General features: G+C 42.3%; 1 protein-coding gene across 13 annotated transcripts in view; it reads right to left on the bottom strand.

Moving 5' to 3' along the window:
• The window catches only part of NCOR2 (nuclear receptor corepressor 2), an 844,184-nt gene that overhangs the window by 304,537 nt on the left and 520,776 nt on the right, over window positions 1-18,871 (bottom strand). For 12 of the 13 annotated variants that reach the window (XM_033955736.1, XM_033955745.1, XM_033955746.1 and 9 more), the window contains exon 15: window positions 5,579-5,703. In XM_033955736.1, the coding sequence (XP_033811627.1) occupies window positions 5,579-5,703 (125 nt within the window). The remainder of the gene's footprint in view (window positions 1-5,578; window positions 5,704-18,871) is intronic. The other variant, XM_033955738.1, reaches the window with a different exon arrangement.

Raw genomic sequence — 18,871 nt, 5'->3', positions numbered from 1 at the left:
AATACTGCCAATTGTGCACCTAACTAAGGACTAGATTCACAAAGCAAACCGATCGTATATCGATCGGTTTGCGACCCCTTTGTGACCAGATTTCCCTCGGGCTCCATTCACTAACCTCTCCAGCGATCCGTGTATGCAAATGAGGAGAAATGCAAAGTAGGCAGGGATGAGATTCGCAACACAAATTTGGGACACCGATTGTGCTGGCCGATCAAGCTTAGAAGCGACTGCTTGGGATCGGTCGCGCAGGTCTCTGCCGACTCTCCTGCTCCACTGCCCTGCTCTCTGCCCCGATCTTGCTGTGTAGAAAGAAGTTTCAGGCACCGGGGGAATCGTGCGGCTCCTGTCCCTGCTCTGCTGTCTGCCCTGAGCTCTGCTTTGGAGCCGATTTCTAACAAATAAAAGGGTGCAGGGAAAGATTAGACCTTAGCTCAAAAGCTCTCTCTATAAGAAACCCTCTGCGCCCAGCACAAATGTTCAGTCTAAACAGAAGGCAGGAAGCGTGACTCTCTCTGCCGTCTTCCCCGCAGTGCGAGCCCGCGGGTTTAAAGTGATAAATATGTTAAAAAGCAGCGGTCCCAGCACAGACATCTGGAGAACCCTACTATTTACCCTTCTTCATTGAGAATATCGACCATTTAAACCTAATCTCTGTTTTCTGTCTTTCAACCAGTTCTTAATCTATAATAGGACATTACCTCCTATCCCATGACTTTCTAATTTCCTCAGAGGTTTTTCATGAGGTACTTTGTCAAATGCCTTTTGAAAATCCAAATCCACAATATCAACCGGCTCACCTTTAGCCACATGTTCATTCACCCCTTCAAAGAAATGGAGTAGATTGGTGAGGCAAGACTTTCCTCGACTAAATCCATATTGGCTTTCTCTCTGTAATCCATGCTCATGTATATGTTCTCTCATTTTGTTCTTTATAATAGTCTCTACTATTTTGCCCGACACCAACATCAGACTCACCGGTCTATAATTTCCCAGATCACCTCTGGAACCCATCTTAATAATCGGCATCATGTTGGTTATCCTCCAGTCTTCTGGGACTATGCTGGATTTTAAAGATAAATTATAAATGACTAAAAATTGCTCTACAAGTTTATTTTTTCAATTCTATCAGCACTCTGGATATATACATAAGAACATAAGAATTGCCGCTGCTGGACCAGATCAGTGATCCATCATGCCCAGCAGTCCGCTCACGCGGCGGCCCTCAGGTCAAAGACCAGTGCCCTGATTCTAGCATTACCTGTGTACGTTCTGGTTCAGCAGGAACTTGTCTAACTTTGTCTTGAATCCCTGGAGGGTGTTTTCCCCTATAACAGCCTCCGGAAGAGCGTTCCAGTTTTCTACCACTCTCTGGGTGAAGAATTTCCTTACGTTTGTACGGAATCTATCCCCTTTTAACGTTAGAGTGCTCTCTCGTTCTCTCTACCTTGGAGAGGGTGAACAGCCTGTCTTTCTCTGTCTATTCCCTTCATTATCTTGAATGTTTCGATCATGTCCCCCCTCAGTCTCCTCTTTTCAAGGGAGAAGAGGCCCAGTTTCTCTAATCTCTCACTGTATGGCAACTTCTCATCTGTATGGCAACCATTTTAGTCGCTCTTCTCTGGACCTTTTCGAGTAGTACCATGTCCTTCTTCATGTACGGCGACCAGTGCTGGATGCAGTATTCCATGTGGGGGCGTACAATGGCCCGGTACAGCGGCATGATAACCTTCTCCGACCTGTTCGTGATCCCCTTCTTAATCATTTCTAGCATTCTGTTTGCCCTTTTCACCGCCGCCACACATTGCGCAGATGGCTTCATTGACTTGTCAACCAGTACTCCCAAGTTTCTTTCCTGGGAGGTCTCTCCAAGTACTGCACAGGACATCCTGTATTCGTGTATAAGATTTTTGTTACCGACATGCATCACCTTACACATCCACTTTAAACTTCATTTGCCATGTCGTGGCCTATTTCTCGAGCGTGTTTATGTTACATTGCAGGTCTTCGCAATCCTTCTGCATCCTCGCTACTCTGAATAACTTTGTATCGTCTGCAAATTTAATCACCTCGCTTGTCATACCAATTTCCTGGTCGTTTATAAATATGTTGAAGAGCATGGGTCCAAGCACCGAACCCTGTGGCACTCTACTCGTGACGCTTTTCCATTCCGAGTATCTGTTTCCTATCCGCCAACCAGTTTTTAATCCATGTGAGTATTTCACCCTCGATTCCATGGCTCGCAATTTTTCGAAGTAATCGTTCATGCGGGACCTTGTCGAGCACCTTCTGAAAATCCAGATAAAGAATGTCAACTGGGTCACCCTTGTCTATCTGCCTATTTACTACCTCGAAGAAGTGCAGCAAGTTCGTTAAGGAAGATCTTCCTTTGCTGAAGCCATGCTGGCTGGTCCTCATCAGACTGTGTCCATCTAGGTGATCAATGATGTGATCCTTTATCAGTGGCTCTACCATCTTTCCCGGTAACAAGGTCAGACTCACCGGTCTGTAGTTTTCAGGTTCTCACCTCGAACCTTTCTTGAAGATCAGTGTAACATAGGCCACTTTCCAGTCTTCCGGAATCCTTCCCGATTTGATCGACAGATTGGCTATTAGTTGGAACAGTTAAGCTATAGCCCCTTTCAGTTCCTTGATTACTCTCAGATGGATGCCTCCGGTCCCGGGGATTTATCGATTTTAAGCCTATCAATCTGTATACCTCTACTAGACTGACCATCAACCCTGTCAGTTTCCTGTCTTCGTTTCCTGCATATAACCTGTCGGCTTCCGGTATATTGTGCATATCCTCTTCGGTAAATACAAATGAAAAAAATGTGTTTAATTTGTTGGCGATGGCTTTGTCCTCCTTTAGCACTCCCATTATTCCATGGTCATCCAACGGCCCCACTGCTTCCTTCGCGGGTTGTTTCCCCTTAATATATCGAAAGAATGGCTTTAAGGTTTTTTTGCCTCCTTGGCTATTTTTTCCTCATAGTCTCTTTTGGTCCTTCTTACTGCCTTATGACACCTTCTTTGATGTTATTTGTGCTTTTTCCAGTTTTCATCCGTTTTTGACCGTTTCCATTCCTGGTGATTTTCTACTGTTCAATTTGTCAAATTGATCCATTACATCTTCCAGTGTTACAAAGATTTCTTTTGAGTTTCCCTGATTCATCAGAACCGAATACCAATTCTGGTACCGGTAACTTCTCCACATCTTCCTCAGTGGAATTTATTTAATCTCTCCGCTATGACCTTCGTCCTCCCTGAGAGCCCCTTTTATCCCTCTGTTATCTAGAAGTCCAACTGATTCTCTTCCTAGCTTCCTGCTTTTAATATACCTAAAAAAGTTTATATTGGGTATTTTTGCTTCCAGTGCAATCTTCTTTTCAGTGTATCTTCTCTTTGCCTTCCTTATCACCACCTTGCATTTGACTTGCCATTCCTTGTGAAGTTTGCAATTATTTTCAGTCGGATTCTTCTTCCACTTTCTGAAGGATTCTCTTTTCGTTCTACTAGCTTCCTTCACCTCACTTGTTAACCACGCCGGCTGCTGCTTGATCTTCCTTCTTCCTGTTTTAATACATGAAATATAACTAGTCTGGGCTTTCAGGATGGCATTTTTGAATAACGTCTACGCCTGAGGTAAATTTCTGATCTCTGCAGCTGCTCCTCTAAGTATCTTTTCTATCATTTTCCTCATGTTATCATACTCTCCTTTTTTAAAGTTAAATGCTGTTTGGATTTCCTGTGTGAACTTATTCTATGGTTTTGAATCTCTCTCCCCTCCTTCCCTTCTATTCCCTAGTCTGGCATCTCTCTCTCCTTCTCTTCACTTTCACTCTCTGTCTTCCTCTTGCCTTTCTTCCTCTGGAGATCTGGTATCTCTTTTTTTCCTCATCCTGGCAGTCTAGCATCTCTCTACTACCCTCCCCTGCAATTCCCCCCTCCCCCCTCCTCCCCCCACCAGCAGTATCCAGTACCTTTCATATCCTTCTTGCTCCCAACAGAGCTGCACTTTCTTATGTAGGGATGTGGCCTTAGCACCCTGAGGTTGCAGGTTCAAGCCCAGCACTACTCCTTGTGAACCTGGGCAAGTCACTTAACACTCTACTACTCCAGGTAAGTTAGTCAGATTGTGAGCCCACTGGGACAGATAGGGAGAAATATTTGAATACCTGAATGTAAATCGCTTAGGTACTATGCGGTATATAAATACTAAAATAAATAAAAAGGATATAAAAGGTACTGGATCCCGCAAGGGATGAGGGAGGGTGGAATTCCAGATGAGCAAGCCACAAGCCCCCCAAAAGGTCTCTGAGGGATGCTATTGGCTCGTGGGCTTTGCAAAGATGATCACTGATCTAGACACACTAATTATGGGGGGGGGGTAAGAGCCTGAAATGGTCTGATTACATTGAGAACGTTTCTTAAAGCCACTTGAAGGCCTCTGTGACTTGGAGGGAAAAAATGGCCAATGCAAAGTCAAAAGGCTCAATGGAAAGTATACTGAAAAACATAAACGTTCCCTAGGGCAAAAAAGATCTCGAAGTGGCCAAAAGGCAAAAAAAATAAAAAATGAAAAAAAATTTAACCATATTCAAGGGAACAACTAAAAAAAATGAGAAAAATTAAGAAAACTACAATAAAATCGAGAAGACCAAAAAAGATTTCTGACATGCCGAGGAGAAAGAAAAGACAGCGCTTCTTGGCTCCAAGGAAAAATAAAAACTGATGGTCCTGTGAACCAATGTCAGGTGGAAAGGAATCAGCCCATGTGTGGCATAGACACTGCCTAAAGATTTAGAGAGTGACAGTGCACTTGGTAGTGTACCAGGTACCATGGTTGACGTCACCCACACGTGAGATTATGCCTGCTTGTCCTTGGAGAATTGGAATTTCCTTCTTCCATATAACCTCTCAACTTGCTGCATTAACAGTTCAGAAGTCCTAGTTCATGGCTTTCGACTGATCGCCACCATTATAGACCCTGAATTTGGTCACTACACAGCAATGACACCTAGTGACCACGACCCCCCCCCCTTTTCCCTCCCTGGGACTTTGAATACTACCTTCCACAGTATTTCAGTCCCAGCTGACTCTGAGAATGGAAGACCTGAGCCAGGAATTGAGCCCAGTCTTTCCACTAAGCCACTAGCAACGTCCGGCTCTCTAACTTTCAATATGATGAATGAGGCTTGGCATGTTCATACCTCTGCTGCTCCTCACATTAATCAGCAACCACAAAAGAGAATGAGCAAGAGACTTCCAGAAAGCGAAAAAGTTAATTTGTTCCAAAAACACGTTCAAGTCATTTTGTGCTATTGTCAAAGACAGGCAGACTCAGCAGCACAAAGGAACTTGTACTGAGGAGTCAACCTGCACTGGGAATGGTGCCAAGCTCTGCCGGGAGTCACCCAACTACTGACCACTTGCTTGCATGAACCTAATCTCCCTTCACAGAGCGAGGGATCACAAGGCACACAAGAGGCCCCGACACCACATTCCCCTTCTCTTCAGGAGGAAGCACGGGGAGGAAAGGACAAGCAAAAAAAAAACAAAACAAAACAACGAAACTTACTTGACTAGGTCATCCTTTTCCAGTTCTAGTTCTTGTTTGTCTTCTTCCCGCTCTGCTTCCTTCTCCTTCTCCTTTTCATCCTTTTCTTCTTGGTTACTACGGGGCATCTGCTGCTGCTGCTGCTGCTGCAAAACCCAAAAGGTGAAAAACATTGTGATGAGAAGAACATAAGGACGTGGAAAGAAACCCATACTCTCTGAATATTAAGACAACAGTGCAAGAAAAACACACACTCACACATATAGGCAAAAATGTTTTTCCATGCCATTTCATATTATTTTTAACCTAAAATGGCATTATTAATGGTGCATATCATTGATTTAGTGGCACACACTCTTAATGAAATTGCCTCAAAACAAGAAATATAACATGGACAATATCTTTGCTGTTTTACAAGTAATTTCAAACTAATGCAAATCTCTACTGCACACTACGCAAGTGTACCTCATAGTTAATTTCCAAATGGAAGCTGCATGGGTGGTTTTCCTTTTGAAAACTGCCCACAGGTAAATTTGTACCTGCTTTATATGTAGGCAAAAATTTCCTGGGAAAAGACAGTATGGATCTGAAAATACCAAAAAGCAGCAGGGCGGGAGGGGGAGGAGGGGTTGTGCTGATGCAGTAGTTGGCTCAAGGCACCAGTCTCTCGTGCCAATCCTGAATAGCGCATTGCCTCCCATTCCATGGCTTAAATTTCCTGAGTAGCCTCTCGTGAGGGACTTCTGACAGATATTGTCAGAAAATCCAGATATGCTACATCAGTGGTCTCAAACTCGCGGCCCGGGGGACACATTCAGTCCGCCAGGTACTATTTTGAGACCCTCGGTATGTTTATCATAATCACAAAAGTAAAATAAAAGTTTCTTGATCATATGTCTTTTGAGCTATAAATTACAATATTATTATTAAGACTTAGCCAAAAGGAAAGATTTATAAACTATAAAGAGTTTTACCTCATGCAAAATTGTCATTTCTTTAATAAGACATTAACTATTTTTTCTGAGGCCCTCCAAGTACCTACAGATCCAAAATGTGGCCCTGCAAAGGGTTTGAGTTGGAGACCACTGCGCTACATCAACCAGAACTTTGTCTGGGATACTAATGGTCAGAAAACATTTGAAGACACTTCTGTAATTCACTAATAATATGTTAAAAAAAAGGACTGGAGTTGGTGTCTGTTTTTCTGCTGCTAAGGTTGTTTTTAGTTATGCTCTTCGATTACTGATTTGTTGTTTTGTGGTTGGTTTTGTGTTTTTTTTATTGCAAACTCGAATTCGCAAAAAAATGGAGGAACTGGAGTTTTAGGAAATACAATCATACAGTCCAAACCCCAGTTAATTAATCCTAAGTATAATACCTTAGGGCTCCTTTTACAAAGGTGCGCTAGCGTTTTTAGCGCACGCACTGGATTAGCGCGCGCTACCCGAAAATCTACCACCTGCTCAAGAAGAGGTGGTAGCGGCTAGTGCGCGTGGCATTTTAGCGCACGCTAATCCGCGTGTTAAGGCCCTAACGCATCTTTGTAAAAGGAGCCCTTAGTGTTTCCCACATAGGATAAATGCTTGATCCATAAGGAGGAAAAAGGCCTCAGAATCCACGAGGCTGTGAAGGAGAGAGCTGTTTACATGCACTAGCTCCCTTGTACATGTCTATCACTGGCCACAAAAAAACCTCCTTTTCTACAAGCCTGTATTGTATCAAGGATCTGCGATAACAGCAAGAGAAAATTGATCCCGGGCAGGACTCCACTAAGATTAAAAAAAAAAAAAAAAAAAGTGTGGAAAAGTGCTTATCAGTGTGTTCATAATTTACACTTAAAATACACGCTTGTAGAAAATAGTTTTTTTTTTGTGGCCAATGATAGAAGTGTGCAGGGGAGCTAGTGAGTGTACACAGCTCTCTCCTTCACAGCCTCGCGGCTTCTGAGGCCTTTTTCCTCCTTATAGATCAAGAGTTTATTCTATGTGGGAAACACTAAGGGGGTCCTTTTATCAAGGCGCGGTAGTGGTTTAACATGCGGACTACCATGCGTTAAACCGCCTGCCGCGCTAGTCGCTAACGCCTCCATTGACGAGGCGTTAGTTTTTTGGCTAGCTGTGAGGGTTAGCGCGTGATGAAATGTCCGACGCGTTAACTCCCTTAGCGCTCACTGATAAAAGGAGCCCTAAGGTATTATACCCAGCATTAATCAACTGGGGTTTGGACTTTATGATTTTTAAAAAAATTTGTGTATGTTTTTATTGTAACCCACGCAGAACTAGTGGATGCAGTGGGTAATACATTTTTAAATAAATAAACAAACAAACCACTCCTCACCTTCATCCACTTAGGGCTGCTTTTACCAAGCTGCAGTAAGGCTTACTGTGGAACACGCTGAGGTGTCAGGTTTGCACAGTGCACGCATACCACATTTAAAAAATTATTTATTTGTGGGGGTAGGGGGCGTGTCTGGCAGTGGAGAGTGGGCGTTTTAATGCTATATACCACCTTGAGTGAATGCCTTAAAAATGCTGGTAAATAAATCCTAATAAATAAACAAATAATCAGCATGCAAGTTCTTTTCAGCTACAAAACAGATGGCAGTAAGGACTCAAGTGCTAATCTTTTTTAATCGACACCCACTAATGGCAACATTAACGCATGGCCATTAATGCTGGATATTGGAAATTTTCCAACTGCAGAAAGAAATGGTCTTAGTGAAAGAGAAAGGCCTGTGCAAGGGCATGGTAAAAAGCCATTTTTCCCATACCTTTGAAAAAAAAGACCCTATGTTTATTTATACCTTTTAAAAACAAATGTAATAAATTGGTAAAGCAAGACCACTCTTTGCTAAAGCCAAGCTAACTCAATTCCATTAAGCCACGTCTGTATGGTCAGTTATTCTGTTTTCAGTTTTCACTCTGGAGCCACTTTTAAAATTGGTATCAGATACTATGCACCTTTAGGGCCTGATTCTGGAAGCGGCACCTGCCACGTGTCAATCAGAATTGCATCTTTCTTTCTTTTTTTTTTTTTAACATAGCCTACAGAAGGGCATAGAGACATCAAAGGCCACTTCCGGCGCAAAGAACTTGCTGGAATGGGATGGGAAAATGAGTTCCTGTGAGGAAGGGAAAAATATGTCCCCGTGTCATTCTCTACTAGCAGGTAACTCAAAGGGAGGGGGGGGGGGTTGGCCACTCATGTGCCAGTGGCCTTCCAAAAGGTTGCACATGTAGAAACATAGAAAGATGACGGCAGAAAAGGGCTATAGCCCATCAAGTCTGCCCACTCTACTGACCCACCCCATTCCTTAACTCGACCCTCGTAGGGATCCCACTAGGACGTCCCATTTATTCTTAAAGTCAAGCACGCTGGTGGCCTTGATCACCTGCACTGGAAGCTTGTTCTAGTGATCTACAACCCTTTCTGTGAAGAAATACTTCCTTACGTCACTATCAAATTTCCCTCCTCTGAGTTTGAGCGGATGCCCCCTTGTGACCGAGGGTCCTTTGAGAAAGAAGATGTCTTCTTCCACCTCGACACGTCCCGTGATGTATTTAAATGTCTCAATCATGTCCCCCCTTTCCCTGCGTTCCTCTAGAGTGTAGAGCTGCAATTTGTTTAGTCTTTCTTCGTACGAGAGACCCTTGAGCCCTGAGATCATCCTAGTGGCCATCCACTGAACCGACTCAACTCTGAGCACGTCTTTACGGTAATGTGGCCTCCAGAATTGCACACAGTATTCCAGATGAGGTCTCACCATGGTTCTGTACAGTGGCATTATATAGTTAGAGGTTTCTTCCTGCCTCAATGTGCCTAATTAAGGTGCCAGCATTTGCAGCAGGTTTCAGCAGGCATAAGCTTGGTGCCCAAAATTAGGTGTGGAAATCAGCGTTAAGTACAACTCTAAATAAAGTACACACACGCCCTTTAAAGTATCGTGTTTAGCACCGGTTTTTTTTTTCCCAGTGCCAATTTTTTAGTGGCATTTATAGAATTCCCCTCAATTCTGCCTTTATAAAATGTCATCTTTGAACTGTTTTATAACAATGTTGTATAATTGGCACTATTTGTCATACTGTGCATTTGTTTTTCGTAACTGCCAGATACTTGAGAACAGCCAGTTACTGCCAGATTAATGAGATCTTGGATTAGCATTTTCTGGGGTATGTTAAAGTTTTTATACTGAGCAGCAATGGATTAGCTGTATGATGATGTAATATTTTATTATTATCACTGATATTTTAAGTAGAGCTTTTGTGGTTTTGTTAGCCATTTAGTAATTCATGTAGTTAATTATTTTACAGTGTGATTCAGTCCCTGATGCAGCCCCAAGAGGGGCAAAATATGGCCATGTTAAGCTAATATTGTTTATATTTTCATCACTGCGATCTGCTGTGTTTTAATAAAATGTCATCCTAACCCCCCTCCCCCCCCAAAAAAAATCTGTAAAACCGAATCATGCTGGTTTGCAGTAAATTTAAAAGCCCTGCTTTCCCTGACCACAATGAATCTAGTTCTCTGTGACCACCCCTGCTTCACCACTGAAATTAGTTATACGGTATTTCAACCTTCTACGCTGGAGTATCAGGAAAACTTGCCAGAGAATTAGAGAAGCTGCCTGGGGCGATTTAAAAAAAAAAAAAGAACGGAGAAAAAGCACAGATTGAATTAGATCTCAATTACTTAAAATAAAAAAATCAACTTTAGAGTGAAAATTTGTCATGCTTCCCCTTTTCTTTCCTTGACTCCATCGTGATTTTGAGCACAAGGGTATGTGACAACAAGAAGAAACTCTAGAAAAGGCACAACGAAAAATCTCACCCATGGCAGCTGTGTGCTCTGTTATCAGGCTGGTTGGAAACATATTAACTAAATTACAGGGCAAATAATTAGTCTTCTAAAAATAAACAGCTGTTACAATTCTTACAAAAGCATTTCCTTTATAAATAGGTACACATTAGAGCTTGTCCTTTCAGTTATTCAGAGCATGTTTTAAACAGACCTAGGTTAATACTGTCAATAATTACTTTAGGGGAGGTGCATGTGTGGGTTTTTAAACAAAGAAAGGTACGAGTACTTTGGCAGTGTTACTAATACAGAAAGGATCACTTTGTCCATGCAGCAGAATTATCTTGGAACACAACCACAGAGATTTGAAAGCACACAGCGCAAAACAGATAGGGGACACACTGACATGCTTTATTCCAAGAGCAGGATGCTCACAATGAATATTCATGAGATAAATTTGCATACACTGCCTTCACTGTATGCACATCCATCTCATGCATATTCATTATGGGATATCTCGAAAACCAGACTGGCATGATGTGTCCCAAGGAATGGGGCCCGGATGCACTAAACTCTCTGATCGTCGCTAAACCAACGACTTTAATTTGCCGACCCCAGTGTACACAATGGTTCACCGTGTGCTTTTCCATGTGTTTGTATATTCTCCGACTCTGCCATGCAAATGACCTGATTAGTATTAAAATGAGGTCATTAATATTAAAACGAACACTCCGACCAATGGCCTAACATCGCTAAGGCATGTACTAAATTTGGTGATGGCTAATAATGACCCCAATTACTGCACAGGTCCTGAACCTGAACTTGTTGGGCCGCTGTGTGAGCAGACTGCTGGACCTCAGGTCTGACCCAGCGGAGGCATTGCTTATGTTCTTATGTAAAAACTGATGAAGTCTGCCATATTTTTTTTTATGGGCACAGATGCACCAGTCCCCCCTCCCCCCCTCCAATGACACCCCAGAACAAAAATAAAGAAAGGCAGGAGGGATGCCTACTCCCTCCTGCTTCAGCTAACTGGACCCTTCACCTTTATAGAGCGGCAGGAAGTATGCGCACTCCCTCCTGCTGTTAGGTGGCCCACCGCGGAACCAACCCCCATGCCACGAACTACCCCCTGCCAGGAACTGCCTCCCCTTCTCCACCCCTGAACCTTGAAAAAATTCAGCAGGAGTGATGCCCACTCCCTCCTGGCACTGGATGCCCCCCACACGGAACTAACCTCTCCATGCCAGGACCCCGCCTCCGCCTTCCCCACTCCCCGTACTTAAAAAAAAATCCAGCAGGAGGGATGCCTGCTCCCTCCTGCCTTAAAACCCCCACCCCTCTGACCTGCCCCTGTACCTTATCTGAAGACAGCAGGAGAGATGTCCAGCCCTCCTGCTCACAGGTTTGCCTCTCCAAAATGGTGGGCCTTCCCCTTCCCAGTGCATCCTGGGTTGCATGGAGAAGGACCTAAGACCCCAATTGGCACAAACATGTCCGAGCCAATCAGTGCCTTAGGCTTCTCCCAGTGTATCCCAGGATGCACCAGGCAGGGGGCCTAAGTCCTTGATTAGCTCAGACGCCCCCTAGGAAGGTCCTTAAGCATCTGGGTTAATCAAGGCCTTAGACCCTCTGCCCGGTGCATCCTGGGATATACTGGGAGGAGCCTAAGGCTCTGATTGGTTCAGACATCTAAGGCCCCTCCCTTGGGAGTGGGAGGTCAATCAAGACCTTAGGCCCTTCCCCGCTCAGCTGTTCAGGCTTCTCTTGTCAGTTCTGCACTTGAGTCACTTTCTGAACGATCGATCAGATGGGATTATGGCGAACCTCTGTGAACCTCATTTGCATACAAACTTGTTGGCACATCAATCAATGTTTTAAAATCAGCCCTCCTCCCCAAAAAAAATCTGCCCACAGTGACTCACACAGTCTTAACAACCATTTGTAGTGCATCCAGGCCTGGATTGAGAACCCCCTGCATTAGAAACATAAAATGGGAACTCTTCAATCAAAGTCTGGACTGAACCACTGGTAGGGTTTTGCCAGACCGTCTGATCTAGCCATAGCTTTATCTCCACCGCATGCCTAGAGCTGGGCTTTTTGGCTAGCCTGAGGAAAATCACAATTACAAGTCTATGCGTGCAATGTAATAAAATCAAAACTAAAAGTGCCTATCCAGGAAAGAAAAATAATCGCGTCACCTGGCAACCATCATAGGGATATTTGGCTATGGCCGTTTGGTCAAGAAGATAGCTTATACTGAACTATATACAGTATTCTTAAGAAAGGCATTTTGGTAATTAAGAATGGGAAAAAAGAATGGGAAAAAAACAAACCCTAGTGATATATTTTTGTTTAGGGAAATTACTGAACTTGCTACTGTTATCAGTGTTCCTTCGTTGTTAAAGAGCAGAGCAATCAAGAACACAGAGCAACTAAATGAAGCATTGTACAACCAGTTCATCTTTTAGAGTGCACTATACACGTTGATACAGGAATACAGTACATGACAACAAATAAAAACAAAAGGGCAAAACCAGTCTGTCCAGTAAGTGTTTAAGGATCTAACTGCCATTACACTCTCATGCTTTCTGTTTAGATTAAAACACACTGGGGAGCAAGTCTATAACTGGGCAACAAAGTTATTTATTTATATACTGTTTCTATCAGGGGTGGGTCAAAGTCCCTCCTCGAGGGCCGCAATCCAGTCGGGTTTTCAAGATTTCCCCAATGAATATGCATGAAATCTATTTGCATGCACTGCTTTCAATGTATATCCATTGCAGAAATCCTGCAAACCCGACTGGATTGCGGCTCTCGAGGAGGGACTTTGACACCCCTGGTTTCTATCTTAAGCAGTTTACACTGAATGGTAATTGGGTGTTCTAGGTAGTTTCATTTTCTGTCTCAGCAGGCTCACAAATCTAACTGCGGTACCCGGGACAATGGAGGGTCAGGTGACTTGCCCAGGGTCACAAGGAGCAGTGCTGGTCTCAAACCCACCATCTGAGTGCAGAGGCAGCAGCTCTAACCACTAGGCCACGCTTCCACTCCTAGATGCAACAGCATCCGAGTGCCAAGATTCCATAACAGAACTTCAGTGCAAATTGGCTTCTATGCACCTACAACTAGGCATACCCACTCACATCATGCCAATAGCAGCCATAAATTGGCGCACCTAATGTAACGTATTCTATAAAAGTTACGAAAGGAATCACTCTATGGTATCACTCTATGGTATGGCCGCACCTCGAATACCGTGTGCAATTCTGGTCACTGTATCTGAAAAAAGATATAGCAGAATTAGAAAAAAGATATAGCGAAGGGCCACGAAAATGATAAAAAGGATGTGACTTCCCTAGGGTGAAAAGCAAAAGTGTCTAGGGCTCTTCAGCTTAGAGAAGAGACCGGGGGAGATATAATAGAGGTGGAGTGGAATGTGTAGATGTGAATCACTTGTTTACTCTTTCTAAAAATACTAGGTTTAGGGGGCATGTGATAAAGCTACCAAATAGATGATTTAAAACAAACCGGCGAAAATATATTTCTTCACTCAGCGTGCAATTAAACTCTGGAATTCGTTGCTGGAGAATGTTTCTTTATGTGTATTTTCTCTCAGCATAAACTTTTGTTAACCGCATTGAACTTAGGGTTATGCGGTCTAGAAATCTGTTGTTATGTTATGGTGAAATCAGTTAGCTTAGCAAGGTTTAAAAAAGGTTTGGGTAATTTCCTAAAAGAAAAGTCCATAAGCCATTATTGAGATGGCTCGGGGAAATCTACTTATTCCTAGGATAAGCAGCATAAAATCTGTTTTAGACCTTGGGATCCTGCCAGGTACTTGTGACCTGGATTGGAAACAGGATACTAGGCTTGATGGACTTTCGGTCTGTCCCAGTATGGCAATTCTTATGTTCTTATGTGAGCCAAGTATAGGGCAATCAATCCATTGTGACATCACTGATGAGGTTGGCTCTTAGGCATTGGTGGAATGAGACATTATGACATCACAATTTCAGATCTGGAATGTTGCTGCTCTTTGGGCTTCTGCCAGGTACTTGGAACCTGGGTTGGCCACTGTTGGAAACAGGGTACTGGTTGATGGACTTTTGGTCTGTCCCTGTATGGCAATTCTTATGTTCTTAACCCTTTCAGGACCATAAGGATCGTAGGCCAATTTTTGTGGTTTTGACGACATTTTTATGGTAAAAAGGGCTTGCAGATGCCAAAAAATTGATTTTTTTTGTGAAATATCATTATTTTTATTTAAAAAAATCACACTTCTGGCTTATGGACAGTGTGGCAAGTGAATCTTCTCGTCAGTCTAGCAACGACGCTAATGAATGAATGTCGGAACCAGTTTGTTTACATAAAGGCAGTATCATATGGAATCCGTACATATCAAATTTAGAACTGTAGACTATCCCAATCAAAATTTATAGGATTTTAAAGTTATGGGACAAATATGTCCATTGGTCCTGAAAGGGTTAAGTGGAAGCTCTGACCATGTTCTGCCCCTGTGTATGCCCCCTCACATTTACACACTGCCCCCAGATTCTATATATGGTGCCTAGACTTGCATGCCAAACCTTGGTTAACAAGCCCATTATCAATTAATTGGTTACTAACCACCCAATTCTTGATATTAATCGGTACCATTAAAATTTGAGCACAGTTCTATAAGTCAAGTGGTCTCCAACCTTTTTCATGTAAAGGGCTGTAGTGTGAATATGAGAAAGTTCTTACGGCCACCTAAAAGATTTCAAGCTTACACATACTACTAAATTTGTAAATTACCTTGACCTGCTTGTTCAGACCGGGTATTAAACGTTAAAAATTATCAGTTTTACAACACTTAATGGATATATTTGAAAAACTCACTTTATTTTGGGTTGTCAACAGTAGCAAATTCCATAAATGAGACACCCAAGAAAAACACTTAAGAGACTGTTTGCAGTTGTATATCCAGTGGACAAAATTGAAATTAATGCATTTACAGGATTTGAAGAGCATTTCATCCAACTGTTTGAAGGTCACAATGGAAGACTTTGGGGGCCGCATGTGGTCCTGGGGCTACACATTGGAGACCACTGCTATAAAGCATGATGTTTAACTCTTATAGTGGGTAACTCATAAAGGAGTGTGGCCAAGAGAGGGGTATAGGCATGCTGGGGGGGGGTGGGGGGGGTGAGTGTGGTACACTGGTTAAAGCCACAGCCTGGGCAAGTCATTTAATCCCCCTATTGCCCCAGGTACATTAGATAGATTGTGAACTCACCGGGACAGACAGGGAAAAATTCTTGAGCATCTGAATAAATTCATGTAAACTGTCCTGAGAGAACGGTATAGCAAATTGAATAAATTAATAATTAATAAATAAAAGGGCATTCAGAAAATTACACACTTTCACAGAATACTGCCTCAGTGGCTGTTATAGGGGAAAACACCCTCCAGGGATTCAAGACAAAGTTGGACAAGTTCCTGGTAAACTGGAATGTACGCAGGTGAGCCTGGACTCATTTAGAGCACTGGGCTTTGACCTGGGGGCCGCCGCGTGAGCGGACTGCTGGGCACGATGGACCACTGGTCTGTTCTTTTAAGTTTCAGCAAGCATAAGTCTGGCACCAAGCGTGAGTCTATATGAATTGCTCATAGAGATGATTTTTTTTTTTCTGGCACCGAATTTTGAGTGTCATTTATAGAATTTCCCCCTAAATGGTGTGCCAAAATTATTGAACAGCACAGTCTGGCCCTGATTCAATAAATAATGCCTAAAATTAGGCACCTAACTTAATTAAAGGCTTAATCTGTGCTGATAATTAACAATTCGCACCTTGTAATTGATGTAAATTGCACTTAATTGGATGGTAGGCGCCTACCACTTTGAGGTAGGTGTCTAATCCAAGGCGACCACTAGAAAGTAAGCATGGTTAGGGGGCAGATCATGGGCGTGTTTTTCATGTAGGCGCCTTAGCACGCTCATTTATGCCAAGACAACCCTGGCATAAATAGGGTACGCCTAAGGTTAGGATGGCTATTGACATCTAAGCCCCCTTTAGGCACCACTAAGCTTGATTCTATAAAGTAAGCATGATTTTATAAAATCTAGGCTAAAGAACTGGGGCCCGAGTAGATACATAACATTTACATCTGTTTACCTACCACCTAAGTGCTAGTATTCTTTAATCTTTAGTCTGCAAATGTTTTATATTTAGGTAATAAGGTCAAGATACTATAAATAGCACTCATGGACACTTACATTGTAGGCATCGCTCAGCATGGTTATCTATCAACCACCAGGTGTTGCTTATAGAATTCCGCCTAGCTGTGCTTAAGGTGATGGTATATTGGAGTTCCTTGCAGCACATATCCACATAGTCTATTTGTGGCACATCACCTGTGCACCTAATAGACTCACATTCCACCATCACAAGAAGATAACCTTTGGCATTTTAATTGTTGTTTTTATTTTGTTTGTGGCCTTTAACTCTTTGTAACCTTCATTTTTCAGATCTTCCAAGCCTCCTTCTCGATCCGCTGCCATGTACTGGAGTTCCTTGCGGCATACGCCAAAGGAGCACACTTAAGGAGCAGGTAATGCTCCCTGGTGCACTCCTTCGTGTGCAATCCAAGTGCGCACATAATTTTAAATTTTCTTACGCATTAAAAAACTGCAATACTTTACATCCTACATTAACTATTTTGCTATTCTTATCCCTCTCCTTTCTTTACCTCGATATGGATTCTTCATCAGTGTGCACTTCTACCAAATCAGTTCATTCTTGAGTCCCCCCATATATTGAAGATCAATTGACCCCATTAACCACACTTTTCCAAAGTCCTTCAAAATACGGTTGATCAACTCAAGATCCTTTAAAAGTAAACGTCACATAGTAAAGGATATGATCCTTCAAAACGCATTAGATCTTCTTTGTATAACTGAGACATGGTTAATGGACGGAGACGAAGCTTATTTCTCTTATGCTTGCCCTCAGGGCTTTGCATATCTCTACAATCATCGCTTTGGGAGGAAAGGAGGCAGACTCGCAGTAATTCATAGGAACTCCTTAGTAATCGATACTGAATGCTCACCAGCAAGATCTCCCATAGAATTCCTTCAATTCAAAGTAAGTTCCAACCCTCGGATCGATTTTCTACTTCATGTCCCCCCTCCAATCAGCTGTGACACCTTTACCCTTCTGCAATCCATCTTATTCGACTTCAATACATCCTCCCTTAACCCAGTGATTTTAGGAGACTTCAATGTTCACTTTGATGAGAAAGGAAATATCGCATCTCAAATCTAAATCTACCTCCAGTAATAGCTAACTCAACTCATTCAGCAGGACATATAGTTTGGACATGATTCTAACTTCCAGTTCTCTGCGTTTCACTTTTCTCCTCCATTGATCCAACCGGTTCTCTGGACGGATCATTTTCTAATCACAATAAATTATCATTCAAAGTCAACTAAGAAATTTAAGGATGTCTGGAAACCATTGACAAAATTCTGTAAGGAGTGACTATTGATTTTAATTTTAGCCCTTTGAGTATACATGTCCAGGAGGGGTGGGGATATACCATTAATTTAACTTGGGAAAGGTTATTGAAGGAATCTATGTATTTGTGTTTTTCTTGATTAGTCATTTGGGTGGGCAGGAGGGGTATAAATGATTGCTCATGTATTTCTGCAAGATGAATGTGCTTCTCTTGAATTATATGTACATCTACTTGTTTATTGAACTGTTGATAGTTGGAAAATCAATAAAGAATTTAAAAAAAAACAACCAAGTCAACCAAGATTTTCATCTTACCAAAATCAGTCTCTCACAGAGATTACAGTAAACTTGACTATCTCTTCTATCTCGTTATTCTTTCAAATGAAAATAGAGGATTTCTCCATCATTCCTCTGGAAGACCAGATTACAGCATGGGAAATAGCCATCCGCACTCTCCTTGACAGTCTAGCTCCGCTAACCACTCGTATCATTCCTCCCAAAAGGATCGAAAATCCTTGGTATACTTCCGAGTTAGCACTTATTAAAAACAACTTAGATCCTTAGAACAGAAATGGCAATTCAAAAAAACTCTTACCAATTTAACAAAATATAAGGAACATACAAACTATTACAAACTTAAAATTAATCAAGCAAAAAAGAAGTACTGTACTATGCGAACCTCCAAGGCAAGAAGTACTATGCGTATCTCCAAGGCAAGAAATTCATCAGTACTCTATTCCATTCTAAAATCAATAACTCCATCTAACCAAAAGCAAGACTCAGTATTAGGTAACCAACTCACAGCTCAGGATCTCGCCGACTACTTCACTGAAAAAATAAATAGCATTAGGGAACACATTCAATCAAAAGTAGAAAATGATCCCACTGCTGAAGAATCTGACTCTAATTTACTGATTTCCAAATGTTCCAGATTCACCCTGCTCACATTAAGTGACATTCAAAGACTTTTTCAAACCAATAATATGAAGGAAGTTAGTTCAGACTTGATTCCCCCTTTTCT

This window comes from Geotrypetes seraphini, chromosome 8 (genome assembly GCF_902459505.1).
Source record: "Geotrypetes seraphini chromosome 8, aGeoSer1.1, whole genome shotgun sequence".
NCBI lineage: Eukaryota > Metazoa > Chordata > Amphibia > Gymnophiona > Dermophiidae > Geotrypetes > Geotrypetes seraphini.
Note: the sequence above shows the minus strand (reverse complement) of the source record. Positions and strands in the feature narration are given on the sequence as shown.